Source organism: Helicoverpa zea, chromosome 14, assembly GCF_022581195.2.
Source record: "Helicoverpa zea isolate HzStark_Cry1AcR chromosome 14, ilHelZeax1.1, whole genome shotgun sequence".
NCBI classification, from domain to species: Eukaryota; Metazoa; Arthropoda; class Insecta; order Lepidoptera; family Noctuidae; genus Helicoverpa; species Helicoverpa zea.
In genome coordinates, this window is record NC_061465.1 from 11,655,148 (window position 1) to 11,671,481 (window position 16,334).

The following is a 16,334-nucleotide window of genomic DNA, read 5'->3' on the forward strand; positions in this document are numbered from 1 at the left end:
ATTATATCAGAATAAGCAGAATTGCCGACTTTAGACGCCGCTAGTTTCTTCAAATTTTATCAGAGTTACTATGAAACTCATTTAGAAACAGAGGTATATCTTTCTTCTTCAGAACAGGTAACCAAAATTCTAAAGGTTGTTGATAAAATATAAATCTTCAACAAATAGAAAATAAAGAAAATCGAATCGAAGTGTTAGAGGTACAAACTTATATAGAAGTACAAAATTACTTCGCTCACGAGCTACCAGATGTCAACGTTTCGAAGTAGGGTGAGCTAAAGACAACACGTTACACATATTGAAAATATCGTCGAATTCCAAATATATTTGTGATAGGACCACATATGCTGCGAAAGTCGAAATATAGGTAGGTAGTAGATAGATACACGTGGCCTTACTACAAAAACTTTAACCCCTGTTTTACACTTGTCTAAAAAAATTTTGGCTGCAAAATGAACCATATGTCAACGTCATAATTTGACATTTTTTTAGACAAGGCATAAACTGACGTTTAAAAGTTTTTACGGTAACGGTCTTACCACAAAAACTTTTTGTGTAGAACAGTGGTTAAAGTTTTTGTAGTAAGGCCATTAGTCTTTAAGTTTGTGTTTATCATCAGAACTCCTAATTGAAAGAGTAGAATAGAAAAACTTGCTAGAGGTACCACCAAACATCGTCTCTCATACCGGCTATCTTCCTTTTAATACTCTGCCAAACAAAATGAACACCCTGAAAAATGGGTAGGTACACCGAGACTTAAAATAGATTTGGTTAAATTTCTCAGCAGACCCTTTAAGGGAAATGGATCAGTACGCCACTTACGGCCGATGGTTCCGATCCCTTGGACATTTTGTGAGCTCGACGAAATTGCCGCCAAAAACGGTTGCAACACAAACAAGATGGCGCCGGCCATTATGGCGGGGAAAACTGTCATTTCTCCGCGTTTGTATATGATGGCCAGATGACGTCATTTATTTGTATTTTAGGATACATTAGGGTGATAGGGATAGAATTTAAGCTTTGTTTTGATACAGTCTCAGTACAGTAAGTGCACACAGTTGAACGCTGTCCTAAATGAAAAGTGAGTTGCTCTATTGCACTCCATGGATTACATTTATCAGGGTGGACACCAAAAAATATGTTAAACCCCCATGGAGCCCCCGCACTCTACAGACTAAACTGTCAGTCTAGTAGTAGTAATAGTTGGCCCGATGGCTACTTAATAGTTTAAAGGTTATTGTAAAACCAATCATCCTTTTGAGTAGGTCTGATCTAACTATCTGCCGACAAAAGATATACAATGTGCAAAAATATATTTTTGGAACTAAAATTTGAGTATTTTATGCTTTGCTTTATAAGCATAAAATACTCAAATTTTAGTGTAACTCACACTAAACCAGCAGTAAAGTTCGTAAATTGTAAACCACTGGACCGGCTCAACAGTTTGCAAACACAATCTGCCGGTGCGCCGTAACTACAACTTAGTATTTGCACCTGCCCTCGTGTTGCTAACTTATTTCACTTGCATGGGAAGCTTATGCGTTTATTGTTTAACCGACTACAGAGAAGGGAGTTATGTGTTTGTTGATATGGTGTGAATGTGGAATATCTTTATTAAATTACTAAACTGTTTTGTATTTCAGTAATATGCTGAAAAGTTTTGCAGAAATGTTCAAACTGAATTCCGAATATCAGATTTTTAGGTTTAACCAGGATTCGCTATTATGGTTTTAAATAAATGATTTTCAAGTTAAGGTATGGTTTTGGTCAATGCTGAAAATATACTACAGGTATAAAGACAGAAGTGGTATTTTTATATAGTAGTTTATAGTCTTTCCTCCACCGTGTTTATAGTTCATTTGTTGAAAAGTCAAGAGAAAGATAGTTTTGCGTTTTCTCGAAGTATTTTAAAACAATAACAAGTTTACTTTCGATATTGCATAATTAAATCAAAGAGACAACAACCTAACAATAGCTTATTTGTCGAATTAATCAAATCAAAGCCTTTTAAGCGTCAACATTTAAAGAGGCAAGTTCAAGGCGAACTTAAGATCCAGCAAAGGTCACGTTCAAGTTATTTACAAGAAAACTTTGTGAAATTGACTCCTTGACTTTACGTACTGTTGACAACGTTTGATCCCGTATACTTTGAGTTGTGTACTGAAATATTAGAAGCTTAGACTTGTTCGATTATTTTGATAAAGAATATCAAGTCTCGGTATGCTAGGTCATCATCATCATCATCATCAGCCTATAGCAGTCCACTGCTGGACATAGGCCTCTCCAAGTGCACGCCACTGAGATCGATTTTCAGCTTCTCGCATCCAGCTCCTGCCAGCCGTCTTGCGCAAGTCATCACTCCACCGTGCCTGAGGACGTCCTACACTACGTTTGCCGAGGCGTGGTCTCCACTCTAGAACTCGTTTACCCCAACGGTTATCGGTTCTTCGGCTAATATGGCCAGCCCACTGCCACTTCAGCTTGCTGATTCGGTGGGCTATGTCGATGACCTTGGTTCTCTGACGGATTACCTCATTTCTGATGCGATCCCTCAGAGAAATGCCGAGCATAGCCCTTTCCATAGCCCGCTGAGCGACTTTAAACTTGTGAACCAGCCGTACCGACAGTGTCCACGTTTCGGCTCCGTAAGTCATGACAGGTAGGACGCACTGATTGAAGACTTTTGTCTTTAGGCACTGTGGTCGGCACATGCTAGGTCGGCTTTGTTAATTATAACTGATTAATTAAATAGTCAACTTTCTCATCTTCGAGGCATTTGTTCGTCGTAACATTAAAATATATGTGATCATGTGCTTTTAACCTTCCTCGATTATATACGGGTTATCTAACACTGAGTTTTAAAATATTCTTGTCTAAAATATTTTTACAAGCTTCTTTTTAATATTAGTAGTCCTTAAGGGTCCGTTCAGACAGACCGGGTCGGAGAGCAGAGCAAATCGTTAACAAGTTGAAAATTGAGTACTAAGTATATGAAGTAAGGTTTATTTTTGCATGCGCACTGCTTTTGTCATTGAGAATGCTCGAATGCGCTCGGTGTGAAATAATAACACTAGTCAACAAAGTTTTCCTTTTTTATTGTATCCAAGGTGAAACATATAAATTTTTGCAGATTATCTATCACAGAATCGAAGTCTAGAACACCGGACTGCTCTAGCACGTCTAGTTTTGGAGAAAAACCAATCTGAAAATGCCTAAAAACGCTTTTTTAACGATATTTAAAGCCATTTTTCTACAGACATTATTTTGTTTCGTATTTTCTAACTAAAGAATCATTTAGTACTGCTCTTCTCAATTCTGTGATAGATAATATAATCTGCAAAAATTTATATGTTTCACCTTGGATACGAAAATGCTGTTGACTAGTGTAAGAGGAGCCGACCGGCCCCGATCGTGTATTTTTCGTGACGTTTGGCTTCGTTTGCATGCTCTTTAATGCTCGCGCAGCCGATCGGCTCCGGTCTGTGTGAAAAGAAAAATGCGCGCCGATGCTCTCCGACCCGGTCTATCTGAACGGACCCTAAGAGTAGCATGTTTAACTAAACACACTCTAGTTCTACAACTCTCTTAATTTAGATTATACCTAACTTCCAGAGGCATTGCTTAATCAGTTCTAAGAGTTTATTAAATTCAATAGAAAGATCCGAGCCTTTCGCATAATGCCTGACTGTACCCTAAATAGCCTACAGCCTGTCGAATTTAATATTCGCACAGCGTAATCTACCTGTCTGACAATTTGTTAACTACCGGCCGAAGCCCAAAACAGCCATTAGCATTTATATTCGATATCAAGAGAATTAACATAACAATTGGGAAACGGTAATTCGGTGCACCTATCGATGACATTAAATGGAATAGTGGTGGGACACTGTGTCTTGCGGATTTTTTGATGAAAACGGATTTATTTATTTTTTAAGATTTTTATTGAAATATATTTATGTACCTGCTATATAGGTCTGTATATAGGTCCATATAGGTTTTGTTGTGAAAAAACAGTGAGTGATATTGAGGTAAATAAGACGTCGTAAATGGAAGTGTAGACGTCAAAAAAGTATAACTTTCAAAAGTATCTAAGTATTCCTATACCATATATACGCAAAGCTCTTTGAAAAAAAAACAAAGCTTTTAACCCAACACAACAAAACAGTTTATTAAACATTCACCTCAGTTAAGTAATTATAGCGTTCACTTGCAGGCAAGCCGCAGCGAGCAATTTGCAAAATAATTATCCGATACGGAATAACGGAAGCGCGGTTCAGTTTCGGATATCCGATAGATCTGAGGTCACATGAGGAACAACACTAATGGCTTCAAACAGGTTAATGCTCGACTTCATTATTATAAAGAGTATTAGGTTCTCGACTTCCAATTTTGCTACGGCGTATATTCTGCTACGGCGTAGCATTTGCTGCGAGCTACGTCTCATCAATTTTCAGGACCGGTTATTACGAACTATCTAAAAGTATGAATTTAAATTGAATTTGAAAAAAAAAAAAACAGTATCTGAATTGATTACCATTTCAATATTTTCAGTGTACCCTCCAGACTAATGAATGTTTTGGGCATTTTTTTAAATGTTCCTAATAAAAGTAAGGCTTAACTCAAATTGGCTATTTATGAAATCAGAAGGGTAAAGTATCAATATTTTAACGAGATTTCAGCAGGAACTCAGGGGAAGCTTTCACAAGGGGATTAAACTTTTAAGGGGAATAATTTTGTTTATAGTTCGGCCATTCAGAGAATGCGTTCCTGACACGTCGCGATTGAACTGACGACGTAACTTTGCAATGGCGTTGCAGTTACGATAAAAATATTTTTGCTGGTTGTTTACCGTTTTAACAATTGAGGAGCATTAAAACAACATTATTATATCAATAATCAATGAATGTTATTACGTCGTCAGTTCAATCGCGACGTGTCAGGAACGCATTCTCTGAATGGCCGAACTATAATGCCTTTATGATTTCAAATGTATAATGTATGGGAAAATTGGCGAAAGGGATTAAGGGCTTAGAATACATTGTCATTTATTTTCTATTTATAACCTATCTTCATCATATATCTCTATCATCTATCCAAATAATGTAATATAACTGACATATCAGTTTGCATCACAACCGAGATTTACTTTTAAATCACTTGAATATTTTTAAAAAATATAGGTTTTATTTTTGGGTGACAACTAGCAGTGTCACGTTACTACGGAATGTTTACCTTTACAAACAATAAAAAAACTTTCAAATCCATATTTTGCCCCTAAAATAAATAGCACTAAATGTTAAATTTCACAAAGAAACTTAGTTTGATGGCACTAAATCGAAGACAGCCTCTAGTTTCTATTAATAGAAAACTGAGGTTTCAAGCTAAAATCTACCAGAAGATTTGGGCAATAAATCTGCCACAATAAAGTGGGTTTGGGCGGGTCGCGATGTCCATACCACTGGACAGGTGCTATTGTCCACTCTGATATACGTCCACAATGGCTTCATAGTAGGGTAACGTAGATGCGTAAGGGTTTTAGAAAGCAGTTTACTTATTTAAATAAAGAATACTAAATACTGGTGATATAAAATAAGTTAAAAAATGTAACACGTGTTTAGTAAAAAATTCAGTACAACATTTGTTTTAACAGGTATAAGTAGGTAATAACACCGAAGCTGTTTCTGGCTATTTCACCCGCGTTTTGGGGATTTTTTTTCGTACCCTAATAAAATATAAGCTGTGCCACATGGGGGCAGCGTTGCCAAGAATGAATCATTCCAATAATTTAGCAACCTATTCAATGCAAACAAACAATAAAACTTTCCTCTTCATACAAGAAGTATAAATTAATAAACGAGATAAAACATGAATGAAACAATTAAAAATATAGACTAAAACTGGGTTAAGCAAATTTATGTTCGCTTGAACCATTAATATCATTGGCGTTGTACATTTTTTCTCAGAACTTTTTCTTTGTTTGTTTTTAATTAACTGGCCTGTCAAATATTATTACCCTTCTTCAAACTTTCAACCCTCTGGGGGGTGTTTTCAATAAATCAGCTATTAAGTAGCTTGGATACTCGAGTCAGCTGCGAAATTGTTATTTTTTTATTAGCTTTACATTTTTCATACATATTAAAGAAAAAATAAACTTATGAAGAAAAAACCTTTAAATAAAGTCTATTCAAAGTGTTCGTTTTAATCTATTGTTTTATAAGTTTTAATATTTTATAGACCATTAATTTGAATATAAAAACTTGCTCTATATTAAAGACTATATGGAATCATTCAAGTGCATATAAAATCTCTTCTTCACAGTTTTAAGATTATCGATAACAACTAAGTTATGTAGGCTTATCTGGAGGTCATTTATCATTGTTCTCATGTCTACTTGGCAGGGCTATTTCCTGAGCCTTTGGCTTGGTTGGCTTGCACACACATACTTGCAGAGACTAAATAATATGATTTATGCACGAATTAAAGACGGCAGTTCAATTTGTGATATCTTATTGAAAATGCTGATATCCTTTATTTTAAGAGCAAGACGTACTTGAAAATCAGTCAGTTGCATTTAGTTGCCCTGAAAGTCGAGTTGTGAAAAGGCTAAGCAGATGCAAAGGTGAGGTGGTGTATGGCATAGTATCTTATAAACCATTTTAGCAGACTTTATGGAAACTCTGAGTGTGATATGAAAAGTCTAGTAATCCGACTGAACTGATTCAGACTGTATCTACAGATTTTGGACTTTATTTTTACATTTACTTTTCTAGCTAAAAAAGGTTTCAGTATTTTCATGTTTCAGTTTTTTTTCTTCTTAAGATTTTAATACCCAAGTTACAACTTCAGTTCAAACTTAGGTCCAATTAGGAATACATCATTTCTATCTCATAATCTCATCTTATTCTCATTAAGCTGCGATGCGTCAGCTGCACTAGCTAGTTTATCTCCGAGATCATTTAGCTCATTTTTATAGCTGATGGCTAGTTTCAACATCTGGTACAGAAGTACCGATTAATTGTACAAATGGTACAAAAAGTGCCTATTAGTTCTGAGATGATTGAATGGTTCTGGTAATTGCTACGTTTTTTATGAAAATATGTTGGTCGTTGTAATTGTTTTACATGTAGCTTTGTTGTTTATTAATTGGTTAATTAGTTTTTGTGTAATATAAATTTTTTAATTGACTATCACGTTTTCTGTGGCACTGATTCCTCTATTTTTTCATTTTTAATAACAAAACCATAAACATCCGTAAAATTTTGTAAGAGTACGCAGTAGACATTGCTCTAGCTAAAACAATATGCTATGCAGTGAAACTTTAGATTTTTTTACATATAATAGAGTCATTTCTGACGAATTATACTGCTTAACCCTTTTCCACCACACTCTTTCTATTTATTCTTGATCTAAAAAATCTCTCACTTACTTCAACTCAGGCTTAGGCTTGGCAGCTTCCGTGCTATCTACCGTGCTATCTTCTGGCTTCTTCTCCTCCTTATTGGTGGGGGAAGCAGGGGGGGTATGTTCCTTATCAGCTTCCATGTTCGAGGGGGCGTACCCCGAGTCGTTGTTCGTATTGGGGTCCATCATTGGAATGGGGGACGCTAAGTTCGCCATAATTCTGTTGAAAAAAAAAGAATATTTCGAATAAGTTTATTAACAAATAGTTTTTAATAAAATTGATGTAGGTGGATTGTATGTTTGTTATTTGGCATGCTCTCGTGTTAAAATATTGGACGGGTTGTGCGTAAATAAAACATTTTTTCAGTTAACCTTTGACTGGTAACACTTTCATTTTATCAAAAGCATCTGAACTATTTAGACAGAAGAAAAGCATCACCTATATGTGTGAGGACAAAGTTAGAGGAGAGGGTATAGGGTACCAAGGATATATCAGTATGCCCTATTAACGTGGTTGAAGTAGTCAGATAGGCAATAACACCATGTAAAAAGACTGGTGTTTAGCTGAAAGTAGTGGAATCCATCCCTAACTTAGTTGAGAAAAGCTAGGCAGATGATGGACCAAGTCAGTTACAATTTACTAAATACCAGGAAACAGTATAGTAGTAGAAGATTATGAGGAGAGCTATACAAGCGTATTGATAGTCACAACATCAAGGAAACTTAGTCTAGTTTCTAGTAAACACTAATCCGTTAGAAGCAAGATGGCGGCCACAAATCAAGTTAAACAAACCGGTTCGTACTGGATTTACTATCAACACGACTACTGATTAATAGATCTGTTTGTTTGCTCTACTGCGGGAATGTATATTTTAAGTGTTTTTTTCCGTAATTACGCATGAAAGAGTATCTAAGAGTTCCTACTTTACCTCTTTATCTGTTTATGAAGGTTTTGAGAAACTTGTATAGAAATAAATAAAGCCTGTTTTTCCACTAGTAGAAAAGTTTGTAACAAAATAGATTCAAGTTAAGACTGTTAGCTTCTATTAAGTTTTTTACATTATCAGAAGAAGAATTTACCTACTGCTTATTTTTATTATAAATAAAGTTTTCTTAAATTACAACTTCTTACATTTAGATAGATCTAAACATGGAATCTGACCTACAATTACGGTACAATTGAATAACCTCACTACTCCAGACTCTCAAAACAAAGTCAAAGGCATTACAAAAATCAATGGAACTTTCCAGAACATTGGCATCATAACAGGCTCATAAAGTCACATTTTCTCTTAGTACAGTTGAAGAAAAAAGTGCCCCAGACTCGAGAAAAAAATATGTAAGATTTTATATTGCTGAGGTTCACTTCTGCGGAATTGTTCGAAAGAGTTACCGTGGCCCTGGTACATACAAGGCTTTAGAAGGAATGGTGTGTTTAGTCAGTAAGAGCATGACACTCCCTCACGCTGCTAACTCACAGCGGTCATTTGAAGTTTTCCCTTAAAAAAGGGTTCGCTTTTCGAACGGATCAATAGAAGAATTCCAGCTTGTAGTTTCATGATATTTAAATCCGTGTTTCGGAAGGTATGATAAACTGTAGGGCCTGGCAGTCATTACGGGTAGTCAGAAGCCAGTAAGTCTGACAACTAGTCTTACCTACAGTGGCGGATTTACCAATAGGCCAAGTAGGCCAGTGCCTAGGGCGGCAGGTTTAGAGGGGCGGCAAATTTAGCTATTTTTTTCTTCAGTTTTTTTTTTTTCATAATTATACGAGTACACAATCCATATATAAATAAACGATTAATAAGCGCACTGTAACATATACTTAGGCTTATGTGATCATGAATTTTAAAATATTCCAATAGCGTTTCAATAAAAATAAATTAAAAAATCCGCTCGCTTCGCTCGCGGCTTTTTCATCATTTCTGGTTTATTCTGCGCTCTTTGAGTCCTTAATCTAATAAAAAGCACTTAAGTAGCAAAAACAACTGACGCTCTACGCTGACGATTTCTAAGCTGTTTAGGAGGTGGAGGACTTTCGTGTGCCAAAACTCAAAAAATTTCGTGCTCGCTGCGCTCGCAGCTTTTTCACTTTACGCTGGTTTTTTTCAAACTTGTTTGAGTATTTTTGTGTTCCAAGACTCAAAAATTTCGCACAGTTTGATAGTGACTTTTTTCTAATTTCTTTAGGTATCTTGCATCCCAAAATTCACAAATTTCGCGCTCGCTACGCTCGCGGCTTCCTCTCTTTGCAGTGGTTTGTTTCACACTTGTTTGGGTACTTTTGTGTCCCAAAACTAAAAAATTTCGCGCTCGCAGCGCTGGTTTTTATAAAACTAGCTAGCGCTTTATAAGTTTGCAGTGATCTGATTCCGGTTTCTTTATGTTTTGCTTTACGGCGGCTTTTCTGAACTCGTTTTGGTACTTGACTATTCCAAAACTCAACTTTTTTGAAAGTAATTCGAATTACTTTTTGATAGGTTTAACATAAAGAAACCGGAGTCAGATCAGTGCAAACTTATGAAGCGCTAGCTAATTTATAAAAACCAGCGCTGCGAGCGAAATTTTTTAGTTTTTGAGATTTCTACACGATTTTTAAGTACTTCAATTACAATTTTAGTCCGTGATTATATTTTGTCGTTTTTTTTGGGGGGTGCTCTGCTCAATAGGTAGTCCGCCCCGGGTGCCACCCGATGCCACGCCGCCACTGATCAAAGCACCCGAACGAATGAACCGATTTCAATTTAGTTTTTTTTTTTTTGTATTACAGGTGTTTTACAGGCGAGTGTTCTTAGACATGTTTGATGAAAACCGATTGAGCCGTTTAAAATTTACAGAGGTTATACGCTTTAAAGGCGCTGTCAAATAAACTTGTTAGGTCAGCGTTAAACTCTTCGGTACATAGTGGGTTGCAAAAATAATCTAGTAGGTAACTGACAGAAATATCATTAAGTTCGCAATCATTAGGGGCGGCAAAAATTGAATGGCCTACTAGCGGCAAATTTGTAAATCCGCCACTGCTTACCTAGCTGTATTGGGCTGCCCATTTAACTGAGTTGAAAAGGTCAGGTAGGCAGTCGCTCCTTGTAAAACACTGGTATTTAGCTGCATCTGGTTAGACTGGAAGCCGACCCCAACATAGGGAAAAGGCAGATGATGATGATGTTTCACGATATTTAAGTATATTTTACACCTGAGTTAGAACACATTTGTGGTTGACTGTACACCTGATACTTGAACTTTTCAATATGGCGATAATTTTTTGAAACCAACGGCCCAATGTGAGTGCACTCGATTTGCTCAAAAACCTTTTGAAATATTGTGGATTTTCTTTGTGAAATGAGATGAAAGAATACTCTTAAGTGCAGGTTAATTTGAAGGTTCAATATCTAGAGCTTTACTCCAAATGTTTGAGTCAAAAATGCAGCCTTAGGTTTCTTAGGTAAATGTATTTTTATTTTGGAACTTGTTTTTATTTTCAGCCTTAATGCTGTTTGTTAGGATTCCATTTCTAAGCAACAAATGTTTATTTTGTGTTTCGTAAAAGCTTTAAATATTTAAACGTCGTGACTTCAATTATTATTTCAAGCATTAGGTAAAGGCGTTAAGTAAATATTTTAGTATTAGAATTGAGATGGTAATAAGCGGATTTTATTGTGTCACTTAATAGCTTGTAAAAACCATGTAAAGGTTTTGGATATTTGAAAATAAAAGATTCGATACAACTGGTTAGAAGAAAATAATATCTACTAAAAATACCTTCTCTGCTTGTCAAACGTTTCAAGCCAACTCTGCATGGAATGTCATTGATTTCTTGACTAAATATATTCCTGTACCTTTCAAATACAAACTCCATATATTTCAAATTTACATACATGCATTAGAGGGAACAAATAAAATAATTGACTACTACACTCACAGTCCAGTTTCCTCAACCACAGCGGCCAGCATGAACCTAGCTGACCTGGAGTTCACCAGCTCCTCGGCGTACGCACCCATCTCTGTTCTGCCGAAGCTGCAAGAAAGATATAGCTATAACTAGATATTTCTATATCGTTGCTCAAGTATTCAGGGGTAGGAATGTAGGTGGATCACACATAAAACAATGCGATGTTTGAAGTTACGTAAATTAGTATGAGTAAAATACAATTGTGATAACGTAGTTTTTGGTAACAATATAGTATTTTAGAAGAGCTATACTAATATTTAAAAGCTTTTTAAGAGTTTTTTAGAACGCGCTTAGTAACTGGGCTGCTTTAAAAATTCTTTCAGTGTTACATAGATAGCTCATCTATCGAGTAAGATTTCTGTAGTCGTGCGAAATAAGTAGCTACTACGGAAGGCAGGTGAAAGCGCTGACAGGAGCCAGAGAATGTTTTAAATTATTTTTTTGTTTAACTTAATTAAAAATAATTTAAAACATTCGCTGGCTCCTGTCAGCTATTACATTTAACTGACATAGCTCTGGCACATTGCAGAACCGGCGAGTGGTGGTGTGTGATTCACTCAAGAGTCCGATATATTTATGGTCATGTTTACTTCTATTACTTAGTGCGGGTTTTCTGAAAGTTTTTGTACGAGAAGTAACGTGTGGAAATGTTGGAGCTTTTGGCAAAATGTTTGGAGGAATTTCAATTCTTTGGCGAATGGGAAGGAAGTCCTTTCAAAGAGTTTTCTTATGAATGTCTATTGATGCTTTTAGACCAAAATACTATGTAAAAGAAGTAAAGTTTTATTTCGCATGTTTATATCGTTGCCAGCTTTGCAACTATTTAGCGAATGGGGTATGTATGTAGGTATCGGAAAAAACATATTGTACTGCCAGTACCTAATTGTAAAACATCGTTATTGTAAATTATCCAGTTTAGATAAAACTGTAAAGAAGCGATGGGACTTACGCTACACGGCTTACTACACATCGCTACATGTCTTTAAAATTATTACAAACCACAGTCATATGCACCTCAATATTTTTGTTTGTTTAACCTAATAATCAAACCGAGCATGCCTTACTCCCACTAGACTCTAGTGGGAGTATGTCTAAGAGAGGTACTCTCAAGTTCTGGCGAGTTGATGGCAGACATCATGTGATGCCCAGTATTTTGCCACGAACGCAGCATGTAGGTCTTATTGTCAATAGCACCTGGCAGGTCTCATACTTACTTCTCATCATCTTCATCCTCATTGCTCCCCGACGCGGTGTTGGTGGGCGCGTCGTTCATGGACCCGTCCAGCCGCTGCGTCTGCGCGACGTTCTCTATCACCACGGCCGCTGTGCCGCTGGATACAGCGGAGCTTAGCGCTGCAGAGGTTTTCTTGGCTATGCGCTGCTTTTTCGCTCGTTGTCTTATTGCCTGAGAAATGTCGGTAGAAACCTGATTTTAAGCTTTGAATTTGTTTGATTTTGTTTTGTGATTATTTCTCGTGTTAAAATAGGTTAAGGTGTAAAAGTATTGTTTTCTACCGATTTGTGAAATAAATAGCGTTTTTATTTACATGTCAAATACAAAAGTTTATCTAACGGGCTTTCACGGAAAAAGTATTGAACCAATTTATATATTTTTTACAAATTTTGTTTAGAGTCTGTGGAAGGACACAGGCTACTTTTACTGGGTGGAAAGTGATGTTTCACCCGGGCCGCTGGTAAAACAGCTGGCAGAAGTTTATTATTAGTCATGGGTCAAACACAAAAGGAGAAAAAAAAATGTTCATACAACTTAAAACCCGTTTTTTAAATATCATATCAACATTAAATCTCTTTAATAATTATTTCGTCTGGAAAACTTTTTCTGGATCATAAAAAAAATCAGCTTAACCGGAATTTCTTTAATTTTTCTCGCTTTTGAATCTGAAAAGATCTCCTTCTGTAGACTGTTCGGATGGCAAGTAGTTGAGTTCAAGTGATAATTAAAAATATATACAGATACTTTTAACTCATTTTATAACATCAGTCATATTATCAAATATTCATAACATAACGAATAAAAAAATATATAAAACTTAATTTTGAATTAAACGTTATAAAAATGTTGTTCACAAATTTTGGGTCTACTTCTGTAGACAAATAAAATAAGCCTAAATTTTCTAAAGATGAACGCATCGTTATTATTTTGTCTCTTGTGTTGGTAGCATTGCATTATCTATCATTTGCTCGGTTGTAATTTTACATAAAGTGCGTGTGATAAGAGAAACTCTTTATATTATTCAACTACACAAGTTTTCAGTCGAGATCAGTGTGTCTTTCCTGTGACTAGGATACCTGAGTAAGTAACCTTTGCAAATATGTAAAAACACAGATAGTAAGTGCATATGTGGGCGCGGTTTGCAAATATTATATTGCTTAAATTCTAACCTCTAATGGAAGGCTACCATCTTTGATTTATAAAAATTTGTCTCTCCTGTAGACATCTTTGCTGTAGACGTAGTGTCTACAGAAGGGAGGTATGTCAACAGAAGTGAATAATAAAGAACTTTGACTACCTACATTCGACAAAAAAACAATTGTGTTAATCACTTTTAGCTGATTTATAGATAAGAGAGGTTCATCTTAATTCAAACAAGATCTGATGATGATTTTTTAAGATCATTTAAATCATCCTCCGAGCCTTTTCCCAATCATGTTGGGGTCGGCTTCCAGTCTAACCGGATTCAGCTGAGTACCAGTGCTTTACAAGAAGCGACTGCCTATCTGACCTCCTCAACCCAGTTACCCGGGCAACCCGATACCCCTTGGTTAGACTGGTGTCAGACTTACTGGCTTCTGACTACCCGTAACGACTGCCAAGGATGTTCAATGACAGCCGGGACCTACAGTTTAACGTGCCATCCGAAACACAGTCCATGGTGTCTAAGATATACTTAGAAAGTACATACAAACTTAGAAAAGTTGCATTGGTACTTGCCTGACCTGGGATCGAACCCGCGCCCTCATACTTGAGAGGTTGGTCCTTTACCCACTAGGCCACCACGACTTCAAAAGCTTCAGAGTCATCTGAATTGATTCTTTTCTTCTGGGGTTTATGCATCTGGTTAAATATTTCGATAGAAAGATCTGGTGTCAGTCTATCTGAAAGTCCTGGTGAATTTGGCTCAGTCAAAGCATCAGGTGTGGCTGGAGCCATTTCAAAATCACGCTCAGATAAGGAGCCTGATGATCCCGATCTTTCGAGGCAATCAGGTGACAAATTGTACGAGGATGAATCAGGAGTGCCTATCGTTCTAGATGTGCCAGGCATTATTGAATCCCTAATATTCCTTCCTTCTTCTTTCTTCGAGAGCTGCGTCATCCATTTTGGTCAATCATTTAAATAAGGTTTTGAAAATATATATTTTTTGTGTTTGATATTATTTAAGATTTTAACACCGTTAAATAATTTATTATATAAATGCTAATGTATTTGTGAGCAAAATAAATGATGGTTTTGCACTTTTGTCTTCCACTTTAATTTGTGTTTTGCTCTGCATTGTGTTGCTTGCTTGCTCTTAGCGCATGATGGTCCTTGTTTTTTGCTCCAGTTACTATGCCACGAACAAGTCGATCAGGGAGCTTTTCGAAGAAGAATAAAAGAAACGCAGACGCGAGCAGAAAAAACTTAGTATACGCCGTGCGCAGGCCAAAATGGATGACGCAGCTCTCGAAGAAAGAAGAAGGAAGGGATATTAGGGATTCAATAATGCCTGGCACATCTAGAACGATAGGCACTCCTGATTCATCCTCGTACAATTTGTCACCTGATTGCCTCGAAAGATCGGGATCATCAGGCTCCTAATCTGAGCGTGATTTTGAAATGGCTCCAGCCACACCTGATGCTTTGACTGAGCCAAATTCACCAGGACTTTCAGATCGACTGACACCAGATCTTTCTATCGAAATATTTAACCAGATGCATAAACCCCAGAAGAAAAGAATCAATTCAGATGACTCTGAAGCTTTTGAAGATTCACCACAGAGAAAACGGCCGATGAATTTCATGTGGGACGATTCTGATGAGGAAAACATTTTTTAATATTCTGTATACTAAATTATGTTTTCCTATTTTTGAAACATATTTTACTACACATAAGGATACGTCCACATCTGGCGAATGCGCAGTTCGCGAAAGTATCGCGATGAGATGTTAAATATGTTTTCATTCTAGTAAGTACGTCTACAGAATTGTCTGTTCTGTGGACAAATGTCAAATATTTTTTGTACTGAATTGGTATACGTTTTTATTATGTTTTGTTTAGGGATCGAGGAGAACTCCATTTTAAGTTTTTTTTTCTATTTTTTCTATTCTTGACCTTATTAATATGATTATAATAAAGTCACATTTTGTTCCCTTCTGCAGACAACACAATCTCTTCTGTGGACATGAAAAAACAAAAAACGTGTTTTTTTCCTAAAATATCCAAGACTGATCTCTACTGATATTATTGTAAGAATATTAATATGGAACTTTAAATAAATACAACATTTTATAAAAAATAGTGAAGTTTTATTATAAATATTTTGTAATGTTCACTTTTTGTGTATGACCCTCATGCTCTAAAAGAAAATCATACTCACCTTAAAAATATTATAATACAAAAACATCATGATAATACACGGTATATAGAAGGACCCGAGCGACGAGTAAATGACGTAGTCCTTATTATTGAACAGACAGTCCCCAGGCCTCCGGTCCGCCGTGTTGTTGAGGCCTAGGACTATGGGAGACCCTATGGCTCCTGACACGAGCCATGCGACCCCTATCATGGACCAGACTCGGGCGTTGCTTTTGTGTTTCGCGTATTTTATTGGTTGGGTTACTGCTATGTATCTGTGGACAAAGGGAGAATTTGTTAGTGTATAATTTTACGCCTGGTGCATTTTCAACGTCGATGTTAGAGAATTTGTAAGTATTTAATTAAAGTCTAGTCTGACTTTCGATTCAGCTAAATAAGAAACGGTC

General features: G+C 36.4%; 1 protein-coding gene across 3 annotated transcripts in view; it reads right to left on the minus strand.

Annotated features, from left to right (window-relative positions):
- The window catches only part of LOC124636368 (dopamine D2-like receptor), a 132,362-nt gene that overhangs the window by 4,219 nt on the left and 111,809 nt on the right, over window positions 1-16,334 (minus strand). For all 3 annotated transcript variants that reach the window (XM_047172437.1, XM_047172438.1, XM_047172439.1), the window contains 4 exons: window positions 15,950-16,202; window positions 12,565-12,755; window positions 11,321-11,416; window positions 7,427-7,621 (listed from right to left, as the gene is read on the minus strand). In XM_047172437.1, the coding sequence (XP_047028393.1) occupies window positions 7,427-7,621; window positions 11,321-11,416; window positions 12,565-12,755; window positions 15,950-16,202 (735 nt within the window). The remainder of the gene's footprint in view (window positions 1-7,426; window positions 7,622-11,320; window positions 11,417-12,564; window positions 12,756-15,949; window positions 16,203-16,334) is intronic.